Source organism: Electrophorus electricus, chromosome 11, assembly GCF_041902795.1.
Source record: "Electrophorus electricus isolate QZ-2024a chromosome 11, ASM4190279v1, whole genome shotgun sequence".
Lineage (NCBI taxonomy): Eukaryota > Metazoa > Chordata > Actinopteri > Gymnotiformes > Gymnotidae > Electrophorus > Electrophorus electricus.
Window position 1 is genome coordinate 8,346,308 of NC_137507.1, and position 17,156 is coordinate 8,363,463.

At 44.5% G+C, this 17,156-nt stretch overlaps 1 protein-coding gene across 3 annotated transcripts in view; it reads left to right on the forward strand.

The window, feature by feature from the left end:
• The first annotated feature begins 6,458 nt into the window (after positions 1–6,458).
• Positions 6,459–17,156, forward strand: part of chchd3a (coiled-coil-helix-coiled-coil-helix domain containing 3a) — a 58,769-nt gene continuing 48,071 nt past the window's right edge. The window contains exons 1-2 of one of the 3 annotated variants that reach the window (XM_081722936.1): positions 6,459–6,708; positions 7,859–7,985. In XM_081722936.1, coding sequence (XP_081579062.1) covers positions 6,550–6,708; positions 7,859–7,985 — 286 coding nt within the window. In that variant the 5' untranslated portion in view covers positions 6,459–6,549. The remainder of the gene's footprint in view (positions 6,709–7,858; positions 7,986–17,156) is intronic. The other 2 variants (XM_027025557.3, XM_027025556.3) reach the window with 2 other exon arrangements.

The window sequence follows — 17,156 nt, forward strand, 5'->3', positions numbered from 1 at the left end:
GGCGCGCGAGGGAGGGAGTGGGCTAGGCCAATCAGAACGCGCGGTGTTACAGGGTGGGTGCGGAGAGCAGAGCCTTCATGGGAAATGAAGTATTTCACCTGGTGCTGTCTAACGGCTTCTGTAGCAGTTTTGTTTTTTGTCTTTATTTAAACTATTATATATATATATATATATATATATATATATATATATATATATATATATATATATATATATATATATATATATATATATATATATATATATATATATATTTTTTTTTTTTTTATACATATATATATATAGTCACAGAACGCTCTCCCCCAGCACGAGTCACGTGGTATGGCCTGCCGCGTGCATGGGGGTTCACCAGTTTGTAGCCACACCCTCCGTGATGGCACACACCTGTACAGCGGTTGATGTTAAGTGTTTGTCTGTCTATTTAAAGCCCCTGTGTGGGCTTCGTCGTTGGTCATTGTTACTGTGATCGTGTGTGTGATATGTCATTGTTCCTGTCTACACTGGTCGTTGTTATGTGTGAGTGCCGCAAGTGTCATCAATGTTCTATGTCGTTAAACGTCTCACTAAATCGAGGGAGATGATTCAGACAGAGGTCCACAATGAGGGTAAAACATTTATAAACATGAGCTTAATCAACCATTAGCATGAACCCCCCCTCCAACCAAGGGTTCAAGTTTCTGAAGCCTGCAGGTGTGTGTTGTTTATACTGCAGTTACTGTCCCAGTCTGGCCAAGTCTGTCAGCCTCTCTGGCCAGCACAAGTTCTGTGGGGGGCCCCAGTTCTTGTCGCTTGATGCCCCAACAGTCTGTCCGGCCTCCTGGCTGGTCACAGCGTCTCTTTCACTGGGCCGGTACAGGGCGAGTTGGTCCCGGAAAACCCTCTCTCCTGGATACTCCTTTACCTCCCATAGGCTCTCCCAGGCTGACTGGAGCTTGGCACAGTGAGTCTCCCTGCAGTGTGGGTTAAACAGCCACAGCCGTGCTCCTGGCGACAGTGGCTTCCTCCGGAAGCCTGTGTTATAAGCTCTTCTCTGGTGATCACAGACGTTTCCCTGGCAACGTCTGGTGAGCTGTTGAACGCTGTGGATGCGGCGTCCCTCAGCACAGCCCGATCTGGGCACGCTGTCCTCCCCGAAGCCGTCACTTTGTAGATGGAGTGGTGTAGTTCCAGTCCCTTGAAATTCCAGCCAGGGCATTTCCTAAAATAACCCAGGGCCACGAGGACAGAGGTTCCTGGCACCTCTTCCTGGGCACGCAGGAGCAGAGAGTGAAGCAGCGTGCGTGTGTACATACCCGCCCGAGGCCGAGGTCACCGGGCGTGATGACAACAGCAGTGCTCCTCTCAGCCGCCTCCCCTCTCTGACCCCCGTTGTGACCTGGCCTCTGCACTCTCTGACCCCCCTTGTGACCTGGCCTCTGCGCTCTCTGACCCCCCTTGTGACCTGGCCTCTGCGCTCTCTGACCCCCCTTGTGACCTGGCCTCTGCGCTCTCTGACCCCCCTTGTGACCTGGCCTCTGCGCTCTCTGACCCCCCTTGTGACCTGACCTCTGCGCTCTCTGACCCCCCTTGTGACCTGGCCTCTGCGCTCTCTGACCCCCCTTGTGACCTGGCCTCTGCGCTCTCTGACCCCCACCAGCCTAGGCAGTAAAGTGCAGCCAGTGCTCACCGCAGTGGCACAGGTAGAGATGACGTATCCCTGCTACGTCAGGCAACACCCCCTCCATGTCACACAGTCCACAACTCCCTGTCCCTTGTCCCGCACCTGTGGGAGGATGACGCAGATCACATAGTCACTGGCGTCTGTGAGCACAGTGAACTCCGGGAAACAGGAAACATCAGCTCTGGTGCGTGCAATTGCTCACGATCTCCACCCTTCTCAACCTCGTCACCAAATTGGAACACGGCCCCGTTTTCTGTGTGCCGCTCAACCAAACAGTCAAACAGGGCCGGCGCGTTACAGGGAGTTGTTGCTACCTGTGAACACCTGCTCCGCAGATCTGTCAAGCTGGACTCAATTAAACTTAACTACAGTGTCTTGGATGCATTCATTGATAATGTTCAAAAGCCTCACTCTCAGTATATTTGCCATTTTAACCAAAATTGCCTTAAATTCTACCTTTAATGTTTTCTTAAGGTAAGTGGTCATACACCCTTACATGGTCCCTTAAGTAAACTGTTAAGTTGCATAAAGTTCCATAAAAAAAGTTGCATAACAAACTCTCCCCTTAAAATTAAAATCAGTTGATTAACACAGGCCTGTCAAAGCATTTTACATATTTGAATACTCATGTAGACCACATCTGAGCTATACCTAGCGAACTAGTGGTCTACTTTACTGAATGCTGGTCAGTACAGTTGACTCTGCTCCAGTGATGTGCCAGCTCTGTGGTACCTGGCCGATCGTCTGGGGTTGAATCCCCTCCTGTCAAGAAACAGCTGTGGAGCTACAAATTTAGCAATTTTATTTCTCCTTATTTCACCATTAGTTAATGACAAGGCATAGCTGTCACTGCTAAATCATTTATTGTCTTGTTCTCCTTATTTTTCATTTTGATTTTTTTTTTTTTTTTTTTTTTAATTCCCTTGAAAACTGGACCCTCAAAAGTGAAATCCTCATGATAAAAAGCCTTGTGGTGTTTTGCTAGTCACAGTTTCTTCAGTTAATGTGAGGAGGCTGCCATGGAAACAGTGGAACGTTACTGCCACCAAACCTCATTTGAGGGTTTTATCTAGCACCCTTGTGTAATTCCCCTGGTTAAGGGAAAACACTCCACTGAGGTTTCTATTCAGGAACAACACGCAAGATGTTTTATGCACTCTCAGAACTTTAAAACTCCACGGTACGAATGTTATGATTTAAACATCGACTTTTTCATATAGAAACTGGTTCCGCCTCCTAGAACTTCAGATACTCTGGCCGATATGTCCTGTTTCTCTAAAAACCTTATGTACTCTGTTATTTTCTTCTACTACCGCAGTTACTCCCTGGAATCTTTTTTAGATGCATACACACAGGCAAACACACGCGCGCGCATGTACACACACACACACACACACACACACACACAGAGTATATCCAAGCAAAACAAGTCTAATTAATTGTTTTTTTCCCAAAGGTAGTCCATTCCTCTGAGTTTGGCAGTGAGTGGTGAGCAGTGCACCTTCCCTTCAGCATCTCTTGACAATCTCTGCTGTAACAAACCCAAGAGAAAAGGGCATTGATCCAGTGGGAGAGGTCGATGTGGCCGTCTCTGCACTGACTGATGCCTCCGTGGACAGTAGAGATAACAAACTAGGCGATCTTTGTGTTTCCCTCCAAAAAAAAGAAAAAAGAAACAAAAAACCCTCTGGGTTCCTTTTCTTCTTCCTATAGCTGCACAGACCTCTGAGCTAAATTTAATTTTGGAGTTCTTATCAGCGCTCTTTACAGCCAATGGTCCATCACTCTGGCTAATCTACTGTCCTTTGCTGACAGCTGAGGTCCCTTTCATCCTTTCAGTTTGCCACGGTTCCTAAACTGGGATCAAAGGATTCCCACGGAAGCCCGTGTTTAGGAATCCTACGGACACGGTGTAGGAAACCTGTGTACAGTGTCTTTGTTTTTTACTGCGAGGACTAAAGGTCTGTCATGTGTAGAGCTAAAGAACATGATTCCTTATCCACAACCCTGGGAAACAGGACTTAATAAAACAGGTCCAGGAATCTGACCCAGGACAGGAATGCGCTCCGATGTAAAATAAGGGCTTGCATTATTTGTGGTAAATAAACACCCACACTTAATTATGTTGTGATTTACAAAGCAGTAACACAATTTATATGTAATTCATTAGAGTTTATTACTTTGTATTTTAACAGATTAATGCAACAGACTGAAAATATAGGATCTGATAAAATATATATGTATGCAAATCACAAGGAAAAGAGCAACCAATCAAAAAATCGATTTGCTTTTTTGTGTCATGATGTCAGCAGACAAAGTGTTGTCATTCATGGCTGCAGATAATCGGGGACTGTTTTAAAATTCAAGGTCATAAGGTCATATCCTGTACGACTTCTTTCTTGCCACTCCTCAGTAAACATGACGACGGGGTCACGGTTATCACCACGTACTGAAGTGTATTATAGCTGTTTTTTCCACCGTTTCCCACCTGAAGGTGAACTCAGGGTGAGCGAAGTACCGTAGTACTACACCATAGTAACACGCCTTTGAAGACTTCCAACTGGCATTATGCAGACGAGTCATGTCCACTTAACAAGTTAATAATCCACGGTATTTTGGCAGCCTGGATAGCTGCATGCAAACGCATGGGGGGGGGGGGAACCTGCTTTCAGAATCAAACGAGCTGATATTAGGACTCTCAGACTGGTGCTACAAGTCAAATTGGCCTTGGAATGTGCGGTTTATATTACCAGCAAGCGTATCTCTGGCTCTCCACCCACCGGGCCCATGCAGGCTGCAGCCGCGGTGCCCTCAGACGCGCTCCAGCACCCGCGCCGATCCGCCAGGTAAGCTGATTGCGCAATAGAACGGCAGCCGCGATTCAGCTCTACGGATCCGAGCAAGCCTGCCCGTGGACAGACACACGGTGACCGCGCGCGTCCTTTCTGACTTACAGTGCAGTCGCTTCGCAGCAGGGACAAAAACGCACCCCAACGCCACATGCGCGTCCTACGTGGTCTAAGCTGTCTAAGCATCAGAAATCCACCCTCTAGCTATGTGTACAGAACAGATGCACGGAGAGGCCAGGGGAGAGGAGATCGGCCTTGCTGCTCGACGCCAAGCGCTGCAATGCATTTAAGCAAAGTGCTCGCGCGCCGTTCACTTGTCTACATTATCAAAAGGATCTATATGTCAGTGTGGCAGCTCAAACACAAACCCTGCAGACATCAAGACAGCTGTTCATCGAAACACTGAGCTTCTACCTTCAACGAGCCTTCAGCTTTTGGGTTTTATGTTCGTATAGGCTGTGCAAGCTGTGTGCTGAGCCAATCATCTCCAATGGGCTCATTAGGCTGCATTCTTTCCTGTTGTAGAAAGTGTTTCCTTCTGCTTTTGAAGCATTGTGAGGTTAAAAAATGGGGTAATGTTTATGTTAAGGTTAGTCTTAATATCTTAGGTTAGGCTATTGTTTTAAAGGACAATGTGAACAGGCAGAAAGCCCCAAATCACCACAATGTCACATTGTGCAGATAGTAATGAACAATTAACCAACCGGTTGCCTGCAACCGTGGTCTTAGGTTTTAGTTTGTTTCTGGTCAGATATGGAAAGCATGTTCATAACCACAAAACAACAACAGCCTTGTTTTCCAGTGTGATGGTTTCATATTTTAAATTTGTAAATGGACACTTATGAGTCATCACTCTTGACCAATGCCTGACTGACGTCCCACTGAAGGAGTTGTTAAAACTGTTATATTTCTTATAACAAAGGATTTCAAGCATAACAAAACGTTAAATAAAAAATCATATCTGAAGTTTTCTAGTGTTGCTTATTTGTCAAAGTGTAATTCATTTTGAACTTACAATAATAACAACCAAAAAATGTGCTGAGTAAACATTCTGTGTTGAATCTGCATTAATCTTGTACTGCTCTAACGAAGACAGTAGTGGTCATTAGGGTACAGAGAAGGACAAATCTTTGAGGACTTCCACCCCATTGCCTTTTCCGGCTCATAGCCTAATCCCAGTTTGTAAAGGCGGAGCTTCTTTACAGCCGCCCCCCCCATTACGTCATTTCACAACACTGTTTCTGACGTCTAATCGCACCTATGACGACGGGTTACCGCGGATGCGCGCGTCACCGTTGCGTCGGGTGTCCGGTGTCTTTTTAAGGTTGTTTTTTTTTTTTTTTTTTTTTTTTAATCATAATTACTGCATATATTTGTAAAATTATGGAGTTTGTGATGGTATTCATCAGATTTCTGTGCTGGATTCGTATAATACATGAAGTATTATACGAATCCAGCACTGAGTTATTGTTATTTATTTTGGGGATTTCCAAAAAATGTAGGCCTACACTGAGATCAAAATCCCCAAAATTGTATAATTTATGTGATGCACATTCAATTTAGCTGCGTGAGCCTGCCACATTCCATACTGCACCTGCTCTGTGCAGGACATTTCAGCAACGCGTCCAAACACCGGTCGTAGCGCAATGTCCAAAAACAAGAAATAATGGTGTATTTTTTCATTTTAAAACAAATCTATTTTTTTGTGCTATTACGATTTTGTAGTATATACTTTAAGACTGCCAGATACATTCCAGTATAATGGTAGAGTTATCTGGATCTTTCTGTCTTTCTTTCTTTCTTTTAATCGCACGGTTTTAAATCCTTTTCGTAGCTATCCGCGTGTTAATCCCAGACCTTATTCGCTGGGGTCTTTCCGACCTCGAGCGGCTGTCGCGTGCTCTCACTCCGCGCTCTTCGAACGCGTCACGAGCGTGGAACGTTCCCGCGCGCTCCGATAGGCCGCTCAAAGCGTGACGGGCGGAAGCGTGTGGCTCGAGCGTTCACGCACTCCGTTCAGCAAACGTCCTCCGTCAGTCTATGAGTTCACAAACTCATGAAGTAACGACGTGTTTTGTCTTTTTAAAAACCAAACCAAAAAAAAGTTGTTTGTCAGAAATGGGAGCCAATAATAGCACGCGCCGCGTGTCTCTCGAGCGAGACGAGAACGATAACGTGACGGTTGTGAAGGGCATCAGGGTGAGTGAAGACAGGAGCTTAAACCTGTTACAACTTCACTATTAAGCCAGCTACACCTTCACCATTAACAGCTTTCGCCCTCTAAAGTTGCTTTAAACAGCGCTAGCCGCTGTGTCCACGGCTCCGGTTCGTGTGTTTTTAACCCCGACATCCGGGTGAGGGGGTTATTTAAGGCAGCTAGGCTAGCGGTCTAGTCGGCTAACTAGCCTAACTTGGGCGAGAGAGCGCGCACGAGCTACTGCAGTTCACGTCTGAAGACATCGAACTGAAACGACACTTAAAAACATGCGCTTTGTTTTACTCCTGGAGGACATGGCTTAGTGCCATGCATGGACGTTGCTGGGACAGGAGCAAGTTAGACAGACCACCCTCGATAGCACAACTGATGCACGAACAATATTAGTGTTATTTAGTGCGTACTGTGTCTTTGTTCTGTTTACCCTCCAGCGCTGTGAAGGTGAACTCTACCATGCTCAAAATCACTTATGTTGCATCCCTGTATGCTAAATGGCATATAGTACAACCAAACACTAGATTAAAGGTAAAGTGCTTTAATATATATATAACTTCTCAGCAACAAGGAGAAAAACTGCATAGATTCTAGGTCGGTGGTATGTATAGGAAAAACCCAAACACTTTTTTGACTAAAAGACGTCAATTATAAACAACTTCAGTGAAAGGTTTACGAACAAAATTGTGCTGTATGAATGTGTGCCTGGTAAAGAACAAACTACTTTTGAGAGCACGTTAGCATGTATGCATTTGCTAATAGGTGTGGTACTTATAAATGTTTCATAGCAACTTTCTAGACCATCCAAGTGTTACACACTTGCTTTTAAAACTTTATTTTAACTGTTTTTTTGTTTGCTTGGGTTTTGTTTGCTTGTTTGTTTGTTTTAACCATTAGGCATGATTTTTCCTGTTTTTTATTCCAACGTTATGAAGGGCCTGATGACTCTTTGTTTTGGTGTTATATCTTGTTCAGAGTGCTAAGTCTAAACCATTGGCTTTGCCTTATTTTTAATTTTTTTTTATTTCTTTCGTTGTCAATTTGTGCCAACAGCTTTGAACTGCTACTGTGTATGAAGGGTGCAACACAGAAAAGGCCTGCATTAAAGTGGGTACACATTTATTTAGTTTTCTTTCCCAGCTCTCTGAGGGTGTCATAAATCGCATGAGAGAGTCATCAGGCATACAGCAGACGACACCACCCCCCGGACCTGCACCCGCAACCTCAACCCCACCCCCAGCCGAGCCTGTTGCGTCGCCCCCTACAGGTGAGCTTTGTGTCTTTGCCTTTCTTGGAGCTTACCTTGTCTGCAACCCTTGGGGAGTTTGCCTCTTCTGTTAAACTTCATACCCTTCCCCTACCTGACATACACATCATGTACGGCCTCCTGAGCGTCTGGCTGTTCTGAGTGTGGAAATAATTGCCCCCCCCCCCTTTCCCCCAGCTGAGGCAGTTGCCTACCATGCTACCACTGCTGAATCCGTATGCCCCCCCCAGGTGGGTTAGCAGCAGTTCTTTGGCACATGGGTGGAGGAACACGCGTGTTGTTGATGAACGTTCCGTGAAGCTCAGAGAACTTGATCATAAACATCCACGTCTCTAAGTGGTTCAGCTGTTGTCTTTCATTAGTGCTTATGAAAGTGTTTGGACTACTTTGTCGTGCTACACGACCAAAACGAATGCTTATGTAGGAATGAAAGTCTGTGAGTTGTATTTTTATTGAGAGAAAATGAGAACAGGAACTCTATTAGCTTTGACTGAATCTTTGGCTTCAGGTTAGCATCCGCGCTGACCTGCATGGATTTAATTCCGAACACTCTTGGCACTAACTGCTGTTGTGTATAGGTGACACATTCAGGATTATTACATTATGGATTTTTAAAGATTGGATTACCCAGCACAGCCCAATCGGTTTTAGTTCTTCCTTTTAAAGTTCAGCTGCTCTTTCGGAAACTGATCCCAGACTTCTGCTCTTAATGTTATGATTTATAGCTATGACCAGGTGGCTAATGAAACAATTCATTCTTGCTTGTAATTGCGTTAATGAATTGTTGCTGTAATTAGACGTCGCATTTCCACTTGTTCCTCCAAGGTGTTGTGCTTGTCCTTTGGAAGGGGCTGAGAGTGTTGCTGGCTAAACCAAATGCTCGCATTCACTTCTGCTTCTACGTCGTTTAAAGTAAATGTGATGTGGCCCTGGCCTTCAATCAGCTGCCAGAACTTGGCCTTTCTCGTCTCAGTGAATCATGACTTCATATGTAATATGGTATTCAGTCATTTCGGACTAGATTTGAAACCTCATTTCCTGCTACCCTACCCAAGCGTGTAATCTCAAGTGCTCACACACCCACCTTTTGGTGTCGTGTGTGTGTGTGTGTGTGTGTGTGTGTGTGTGTGTGTGTGTCACATGGAGGGATCTGGACATCTTTTATGGCAGGATACTTTTTTTACGTGGACATATAGCACAGCTTTCACTGAGCGGCGTGAGGAGTTTGTGTGCATGAATGTTATTGGAAGGGAATTTCCTCCACAGGTAATTCATGCAAACACACATGTGGGCTGTGAGGGTTCATGGCTTGAAAAATCATCTCCACCGTGTGTTACTTCCTGGACTCTGCCGTGGGCGGCGGTCTGAGTGATTTGCATAATGCCGCCTATGGCAACAATTGTGTTCTCAACCGCAAGCATGAGAGTAGCTGTAGGCATGCAGTGAAGTTTTTTTGTTTGTTTGTTTTTGTTTTTCAGAAAATTATCAAATTCTAAAATGGCTTGATATTACATTTTGGGCAAATCTTTGAATTTTGTCATCATACTGATTAGATATGAAATGTTCGTCTCATATCATTAACTAATTAGCAGTGCTTATGCCTACTGTTAGAGCAGCTGTTTAGTCAGTGTTTTCTGGTCCTGTTTATGAACATCGTTTGTCTGTGTGGCAGTGAACAGTGGTGTCATTCTCATTCAAAAATAATTCATCATTTGATTAATAACTGTGATTACAATGGTTTCATGTAAATTGACACATTACAAAACTTTAACAGCTTGTAATTGCAGTGTTCAGAGTGATATTAAACCATCTAACAAATTTCAGAAGCATCGTAGCGGAGCGACGTTCATAAACATCCCAGTATTATTATGGTATGTTTTAAATCCGCCTCAGGAAGTCGCCAGAGTCGGTGAAACTCAGATGCTAAAGCAGAGTTGCTGGAGAGCCTGAAAGGCGAATGTAGTAATCACCAAAGACATCTTCAACCTCTCTCCAACAGTTCAAATCTACGAATCATTATTTTCACAAAGTGCGAAACTGTATGGTGGCACCGCCATTTGATAATGATCTTGAAAAGTCAACAGTGCTGAATAAGAACTTGATTTAATGAGCCCAAAAGAGCTTTGAGCCACAGACTTGATCTCACCTGATGAGTCTTTTTTTTTTTAAAAAATATTTATTTTTTTTTTTTATTTTTTTATCTAGTCTACGTTTGAATGGGGTTTTTTTTTATTTTGACACAGCCTCTGTGGCTTGAATGTCTCAGTTCTAAACTTTTACAAATATGAACAGTGTTTAATGAACTTGTTATATTTGATGACATGTCTCTCTCTTTCTGCTGAAACACAAAGTTCCCTGTTTGGTTTTTGTAAGACCTATTTCGTCTGCTCCGTGTCTTAGCATTAGAACAGATGCACGCTTGGCTTTCATGAGGTGTTTTTATGCAGCGCAATATACTTACAAGTTCTTTGAGCCAAAGTCATTTTTTAAGTATTTGAAACAAGACTGGAAACATATTTTCTTCTGATGAAAGGAAATAAAATCAGTTATTTCTCCTTAAGTGCTTCTTTCTCTATGTGCTCTGTATAACTGCAGTGTGTAAAAAGAGAAAGTGGACTAATGAGAAGTGCACTAATGTTGTCCACGTGTGGCCTTCCATCGTGAACTTTCACACTCTCTCTTCCTGGTGGTTATCCAAGGCCAGCATGTACTGAAACACTGGCTGGAGGTGTCTGCCAGCTGGAGAGAAGAGGTGTGAAAGTCTTCCTCTGGAGCTGTTTCTCGTGGAGCTGTGCAGACTGCAGGCCCCACTCTCATGCCGCAGGAGCGTATGAGTCCCCTGACCACATTGGGCGCAACAAGACGGCCTCCTGTTACCGAGACACAGATCAGCTTAACAGGTTTAGTCTCAGGGAAGCTTTCTTTCAGTTTGTTACTAGCCCTCTTGTCCTGCTTCTCTCTCTTTTCTACTTCTCTTACTTGCTTTTTCAGTTGTTTTTTTTTCCCTGTCCGACCGTACAAACGTACCGAAACTGCCAGTTTTGGTTAGATAGCTCATTTCATAAGTTTTCACATCAAATGACGCAATAAATGACCCGCTCTCTGCTCAGTAATGCTGAGTCCAGATGTGTTTGTGTTCTTTTCAATGACCTACCTGCCAAATCGCCAGACTGACTTCAGTATATTCAGGGTTGGCACTCTTGGAGAGAACCCTGCCCACGTCAACCCCATACTTCATCTGCTACTCTAGCTACCAGTGTCATGGATTAAACACAAGCTCCTTCTGTTAATCTGTAAGGCCCTTCATGGGTTCGTTCCCCCTCACAGATCTCCTTCTCCCTTACTGCCCCTCGGCTCTTCTGCCACTGCTCCTGTTGCCATTCTTCTTCCACGACTATCCGCAGCAGGTGGCAGGTCTTTCTCTGTCATGGCTCCAAACCTACAGAACGTTCTTCCTCAACCAGTGGTTAAGGTACCTGACTAGTAATGAGAAGGTTGCCCGTTCAAGTCCCACCACTGCCAAGTTACCATTATTGAACCCCAGAGCAAAACCCTTAACCCTCAGTTACTCAGGTGGTATTGTGATCAGCTAAAAGTTGTAAATGTAAATGACCATGACTATTCTACTCTTTCTAAATTCAAAGCTCTGCTCTAAAACTTCTCTGCACGTTTCTGCTTTTTTCATAAAAATTTATTATTATTATTATTAGTAGTAGTAGTAGTAGTAGTAGTAGTAGTAGTATATTTTTTTAAAACTATATTATTAAGACATCTTTCAGCCGCTAAAAGACTGAACTATGAGAATGAGAAGGTAAAAACCAGGTGAACGGCAGGTGAGTACCAGGTGAGGCTTTGGCGGAAGCTCTGCCATGCTGGCTGCTTTTCCCAGTCCCACTTTGCGTATTTTCCTGGCAGGCTGTCAGCTTGCTCTTTAGAGGTTGTGACCGTAATGGGGCAGATTGATTGTGTGCCCGCGAGCGGCAGCGCTGAGCTGGGCTCTCTATGCTGCGGCCTGCCTCTAAATCACGACTCTAGTCGCCAGGTCAGCTGATTAGATGGCGATGAAGGTTGATCCTCTCGCCGTTGCCTGCACACCATAAATATTCATCTGCCGAGCCCACACACACACCGCTTTCAACGTTGTACACTAATTACCTGCAGAGTTCAGCAGGGAGAGAGAGAGAAGGAGAGTAACAGACACTCCTGCAGACCTTTAATAAACCAATCCCCATCACATCACATGGCATCTGCCCCCTAATGACCCCCCTGCTCTAGCTGGGGGTGAGTGCCCTCATCACACAATTGCAAAGACCAATCGGGTGTTGCCTCCTGCGCGATGACTACCTTAGCCCCCGTCTGTACTGTACAGTCATCTCATCACCATTCCTCTTGTGTTTTTCTAATCTGGTTTATTCAGAGGTGTGTGTGTGGAGAAGGGTGTTGGAGCTGAAACGCATCGTCGGTTATGATGAACGACCCATTTTTTGCCGTGAGACTCTGGAACCGTGAACAATACACAAAAACTGGAATCAGTGTTTAAACTCACTGGAGTTTTCCTCTAGATCATTTTAAAACGTGTTTATTAATCCCAGATTACTGATATGACAAACCAGTTTATCTACATAACATTTGTACAAGATGAAATATCACCCTTATGTGTTCTTGTATATTAATGATGAATGAAAAATGCTGGTTCACACAGCGATGTGGAAGCAGAGGACTGAGAGATATGCGTTGTTGTATGTCTGGGAGTTTCTTTCGGAAGGTGGGAAGGCGTTCCGCTTCAGCTGGAGCGTGAGGAAGCGGTGATGTTCCAGATTACCACTCCCTCCGCTCGGGTCTCCAGGTTAATGAAACTTCTGATGAGAAGAGCAATTTGCTTCCGTCCATTATCTCCTTAGCCAAGAGCTACTCTCCGGGTTTCTCTCTGTGACGGGGCGAGGGGGAGACAGAGAGAGAGAAAATATCAAAAGATGATGAGTTTTTAATCTTTTAACATTTACACGTCGCACTCAGGAGCGGTGCGTAGGCCTGCACTGCTAATGTCATTCTGGAATTTTCCATGACCCATGACAGGCACCTGAAGAGTCTAAGATTGCAAAGAATTAAAGGATGCAGAGTTCACTCTTTTCTCTATCTTCTAATCTTCCTCCCTTTTTAAAGTCCAGTGATGAAATTAATAGTGAGAAAACATAAGCGTCAATGAGTAAATGGGGTGTGGGGGTTAACGAAGCCGACTGAGACAATGGTAGCCTACGACATTGGACAGGTGAAGAGTAGCTGACCGACTGAGCTGATCAAGTTGAGTGATGTTAATTGCTTCATAAAGTTTAGAATGACTCTTATTTTGATATTCTGTCAAACCCACCCTTCTTTCTTCTCATGGAGATAATTTAATATGTTGTGACTGCAGCAGATTGTGCACTAATTGTTCAAATTAATATTCTTAGTGTTTCTTGTGCTTTTTGCCATCGAGGTAGCAGGTGATATCGCACAGCGAACGTGATGGTGAGACTTCTTTCAGTTTGCTACCTAATCTTTGTGTTAGTAGCAGCCAGTATATTTAATTGGTTGATCTCATTGAAGGAAAGGGGACATGTCCCCCTGGACTCTTCTGTCCTTCCCTGGATTAATGTATATCGGGGCCACCAGCTAAGGCTATGTGCAGTATTGAGATGTTTAAATGCCGTGTTGCAGGTTTTTCTACAGGTAGAGTTTTTTTGTTCGTCATCCTAGTTTGTCTGGAACAGTTTCTTAAATCTGTCACAGTGATTCTTTCTCACTACTTATACTAGTCCTTATTGTTACTATTGTGGTGTCCGTTGTGGGCCAGAGGAGGGTGGGGGGCCCCCTTGAGTCTTGGTTCCTCTCAAGGTTTCTTCCTCGTGCTCCTGGGAGTTTTTCTTTGCCACAGTCACCCTTGCCTTGCTCACTGGGGGCTTGGACTTGGGCGTGTGTAAAGCTGCTTTGTGAAACAGCTGCTGTTAAAAAGCACTATGTAAATAAATTTGACTTGACTTATTAAGTTGCAGGGAACGGTACCTTTGCCTTGGAGGCATCAGCGTGTAGCTGGTCTTGGAGTTGGGCCAATGGTTACTCATGGTTTATATATTTTCTTCAGATGCAAACAAAATTTTACAGTTCCCATGTTTACATTTTACAAAACATATCCCTTACCACTGTTTATAATTATGCACAGCATAAGAGATCCAATATCCTGTGCCAAACCATTAGTGTTTCACATAGGGTCCAGCCCACTCACTTCATAATGGAAACCCCAGCCTCACAAGCTCTTCACAGAATTCATCAGGTACGTATCTCCCTTCATCAGTGTTCTGAATTAAACCCACACCTCCAGAAGGCTCATCAGCATCAAACACACCCCACTCCAAGCTCCCTAAAGCTCTCTAAACTACATACATAACCTCTTTAGCCTCTACGGACACCGAAATCTTAGCCAGCCCCATGTACGGTTATTGCACGCTCAGTGACAACACTTCCATATGGATTTTTACCTGCAACACAGCCAAGCATTCCCTAGCACAGCAGGTCCACACTGGCCTCTACGAAGACTCAGACCTTACCCAGCCTCACATACACGATTGATGCATGCTCACTGCCACCAGTTCCATCTAGATCTGTCTTTCTAGACACGTACCTGAAAAACTGAACACCTCGGCCATTCCACCTTTTGTAATGCATCTCCCAACTCGCTTGTGCTCTCGTCATCCACAGACGCTGGCTAGCCCTTTCAGCTACTTCAGGTAATTCCATCGCAGCACCCCTCCCCTTGCGTCCTCTAAAGCCAAACTCCAACGGCAGGAAGTGGCAGACTTGGCTGCAGAACCCCTAGCACCCATTTCTAAGGGCCTTGTATACAGCTGCTGCCAGCCACCAAGTGGGCATACATTCTCTAATCGTTAACTCTATAAAATAAACTGTCAGCTTACTTTGAGTACGCCACCATTTCCAGCCTCAGTGTACTTAAAGCAGTGCACTGTGGGACCTGTAGTGTGGGATTTATGTTTGTTTTAATTTTTTTACTGATATGTCCTGCGCTCAGTGTATAGTACGCTGCTCCTTGCACACAAACTGGGTAAAGAGTTGATCTTTGTGCTTATCAAATAAATATGCTAATGAACTAGACACCTGGTTATGTTTACATGTACATTGTCCATGCAACACACTTAACCTTACATACTGCTAAAATATGCTTCATCATCCCTGAGCATCATTTACGTCTTCACTTCCCCAGTGTCCGAGGTTTGGAACAGCGTTGTAAATCACTCCAAGGAGCAATTAAACATGACTCGCATGCATTGCTCACATCTCTGGCCAAGTGATTCTGCCAACAGCTGATTTTTCCCGACGAAGCCGTTCTCCGTTCGGAAGGCTGCCATCACACACCATGCTTCCTCTTCCTGTTACGAATAAAACTAGTAATCAATCACCTTATTAAACGCTTTCCACCAATCGCCGAGCCCAAGCTCTGCGCTTTCCACCAATCGCCGAGCCCAAGCTCTAATCCACTCTCTCACTGTGACTGGTGCAGGCGCCTTCATCACCTCACGTTTTCCCTTGGCGCGTTCCTCAGCTGGTCCGTGGTAGTTCCAGCACGCCTCTCCCATGCCCATGTCGCACCACTCAGATGGCAGGCCCACCCTCGTCACTTCATTACAGCCTTGTTCATAATCGTCTCTGGCCTCTTCTCCACTCCAGTGGTCACCACCTCATAAACCGTCAGACGTCTAATTCAGGGCTATGAGCCAAACTGGAGCACCACAGTTTCAATCCACCTGGTAAGAATGGCCTTTCAGTGCTATGAACAGCCTTTGCCATTTTCTTCTTCAGCCCAACAACTTCCTCTTTATCATTTTAATGCTTTTCTTTTTTTTTTCTTTAATGTGTTTTCACGATCGACAGCCTTCTAGACTTTCTAGGTTTTAACCTTCATCCTTGCCCACCATAAATGATCATTTATGTTTCCTTAGCAATTTGCACAGTAGCTGTCAGCATTGTCATGTTGTCCACGTATGCTCCGATTAAACGGCACCAGGTTCTGGGTACCGTGCTGCAGCCTCTTCCCGCCTACGGTCCACTTGGAAGCCTTAATTATCACCTCCGTCACCATCGTAAACTCTAGAGAAAGTGATGGCCAGGCTAGACTAGACTAGACGTGAGGGGGGGGAGCTTCCCAGTGATATTTGGATTCAGTGCGCTTTTCCTGTGCTGTTGGGGATCCAATCCAATCTGATTGTTTGACACGTTTCATGCATAAATCCTATCACATCTCTGCAGTTGCCTGATTTGTTATGAAATATGGCTTGTGTTTTGAAATACGCTTCCTTCTGTTATGGGAAAATACTGGCGCCTTGTCCTTAAAGCTTCCAAAATGGCTTATTTCGAAATGACTTCATCAAGAAGAGTCTACATCAGATTACCCCAACACTGGAAACTGTGTGCAAACGTTCAAATTTTCCTAACCGAAGGTTTATTTTTTACCCCCTTGTTGAGTACGTTTGAATGCATGCATGGGTCTGAGTTGCTTGGGCTCTGTGTATCCAGGGGATGGCACTGCCTAGAAATTAAAACAAATAAACAAACAAAAACATGCTTCAGTCTGTGATTGTGTAGCTGCAGCAGGAGTCAAAAGTTTCCGCGTCTCTCCGTGTGTCCTCCTGTTCACCTGTTCTCTCTGCTTTGCTTTGCGTCCAGCGGAGATTATACATCTAACATGTCTGTCCCACCGGTAAGCAATTTGCCACAATGCACAACAGGGTTTGTTGCCAGGACTTATTATAGAATGAGGTAAGCAACCCATTATGCCTTATTATCTCAGTTCTCACCTGTTTTGGTTTTCTTTAAACTCCCAGTGTTCTGTTATTCTGTTATCTGCAATGTTTTTCCAAAGCGATGGTGGAGCCGTTGCCTGTGTAATAAAGAATTTGTTTTAACTTGATTATTGCATATGTGTCATGTAACTTTCAGTCCACTGTGCCTGTGTTGTGGGTTGGAGAGTGGGTCTTTCGTAAATGTAAGCTTTTCCCCTTTATTTTTGCCCTTTGGGGTTTTTCCTTGCATAATAATTGAATTAATTTAGTAAATGGCCCTGGGGTTTTCTGAACATCAGCAGAATTGAAGTTACACGTCCCCTTTTTGTTCCGTCATGGA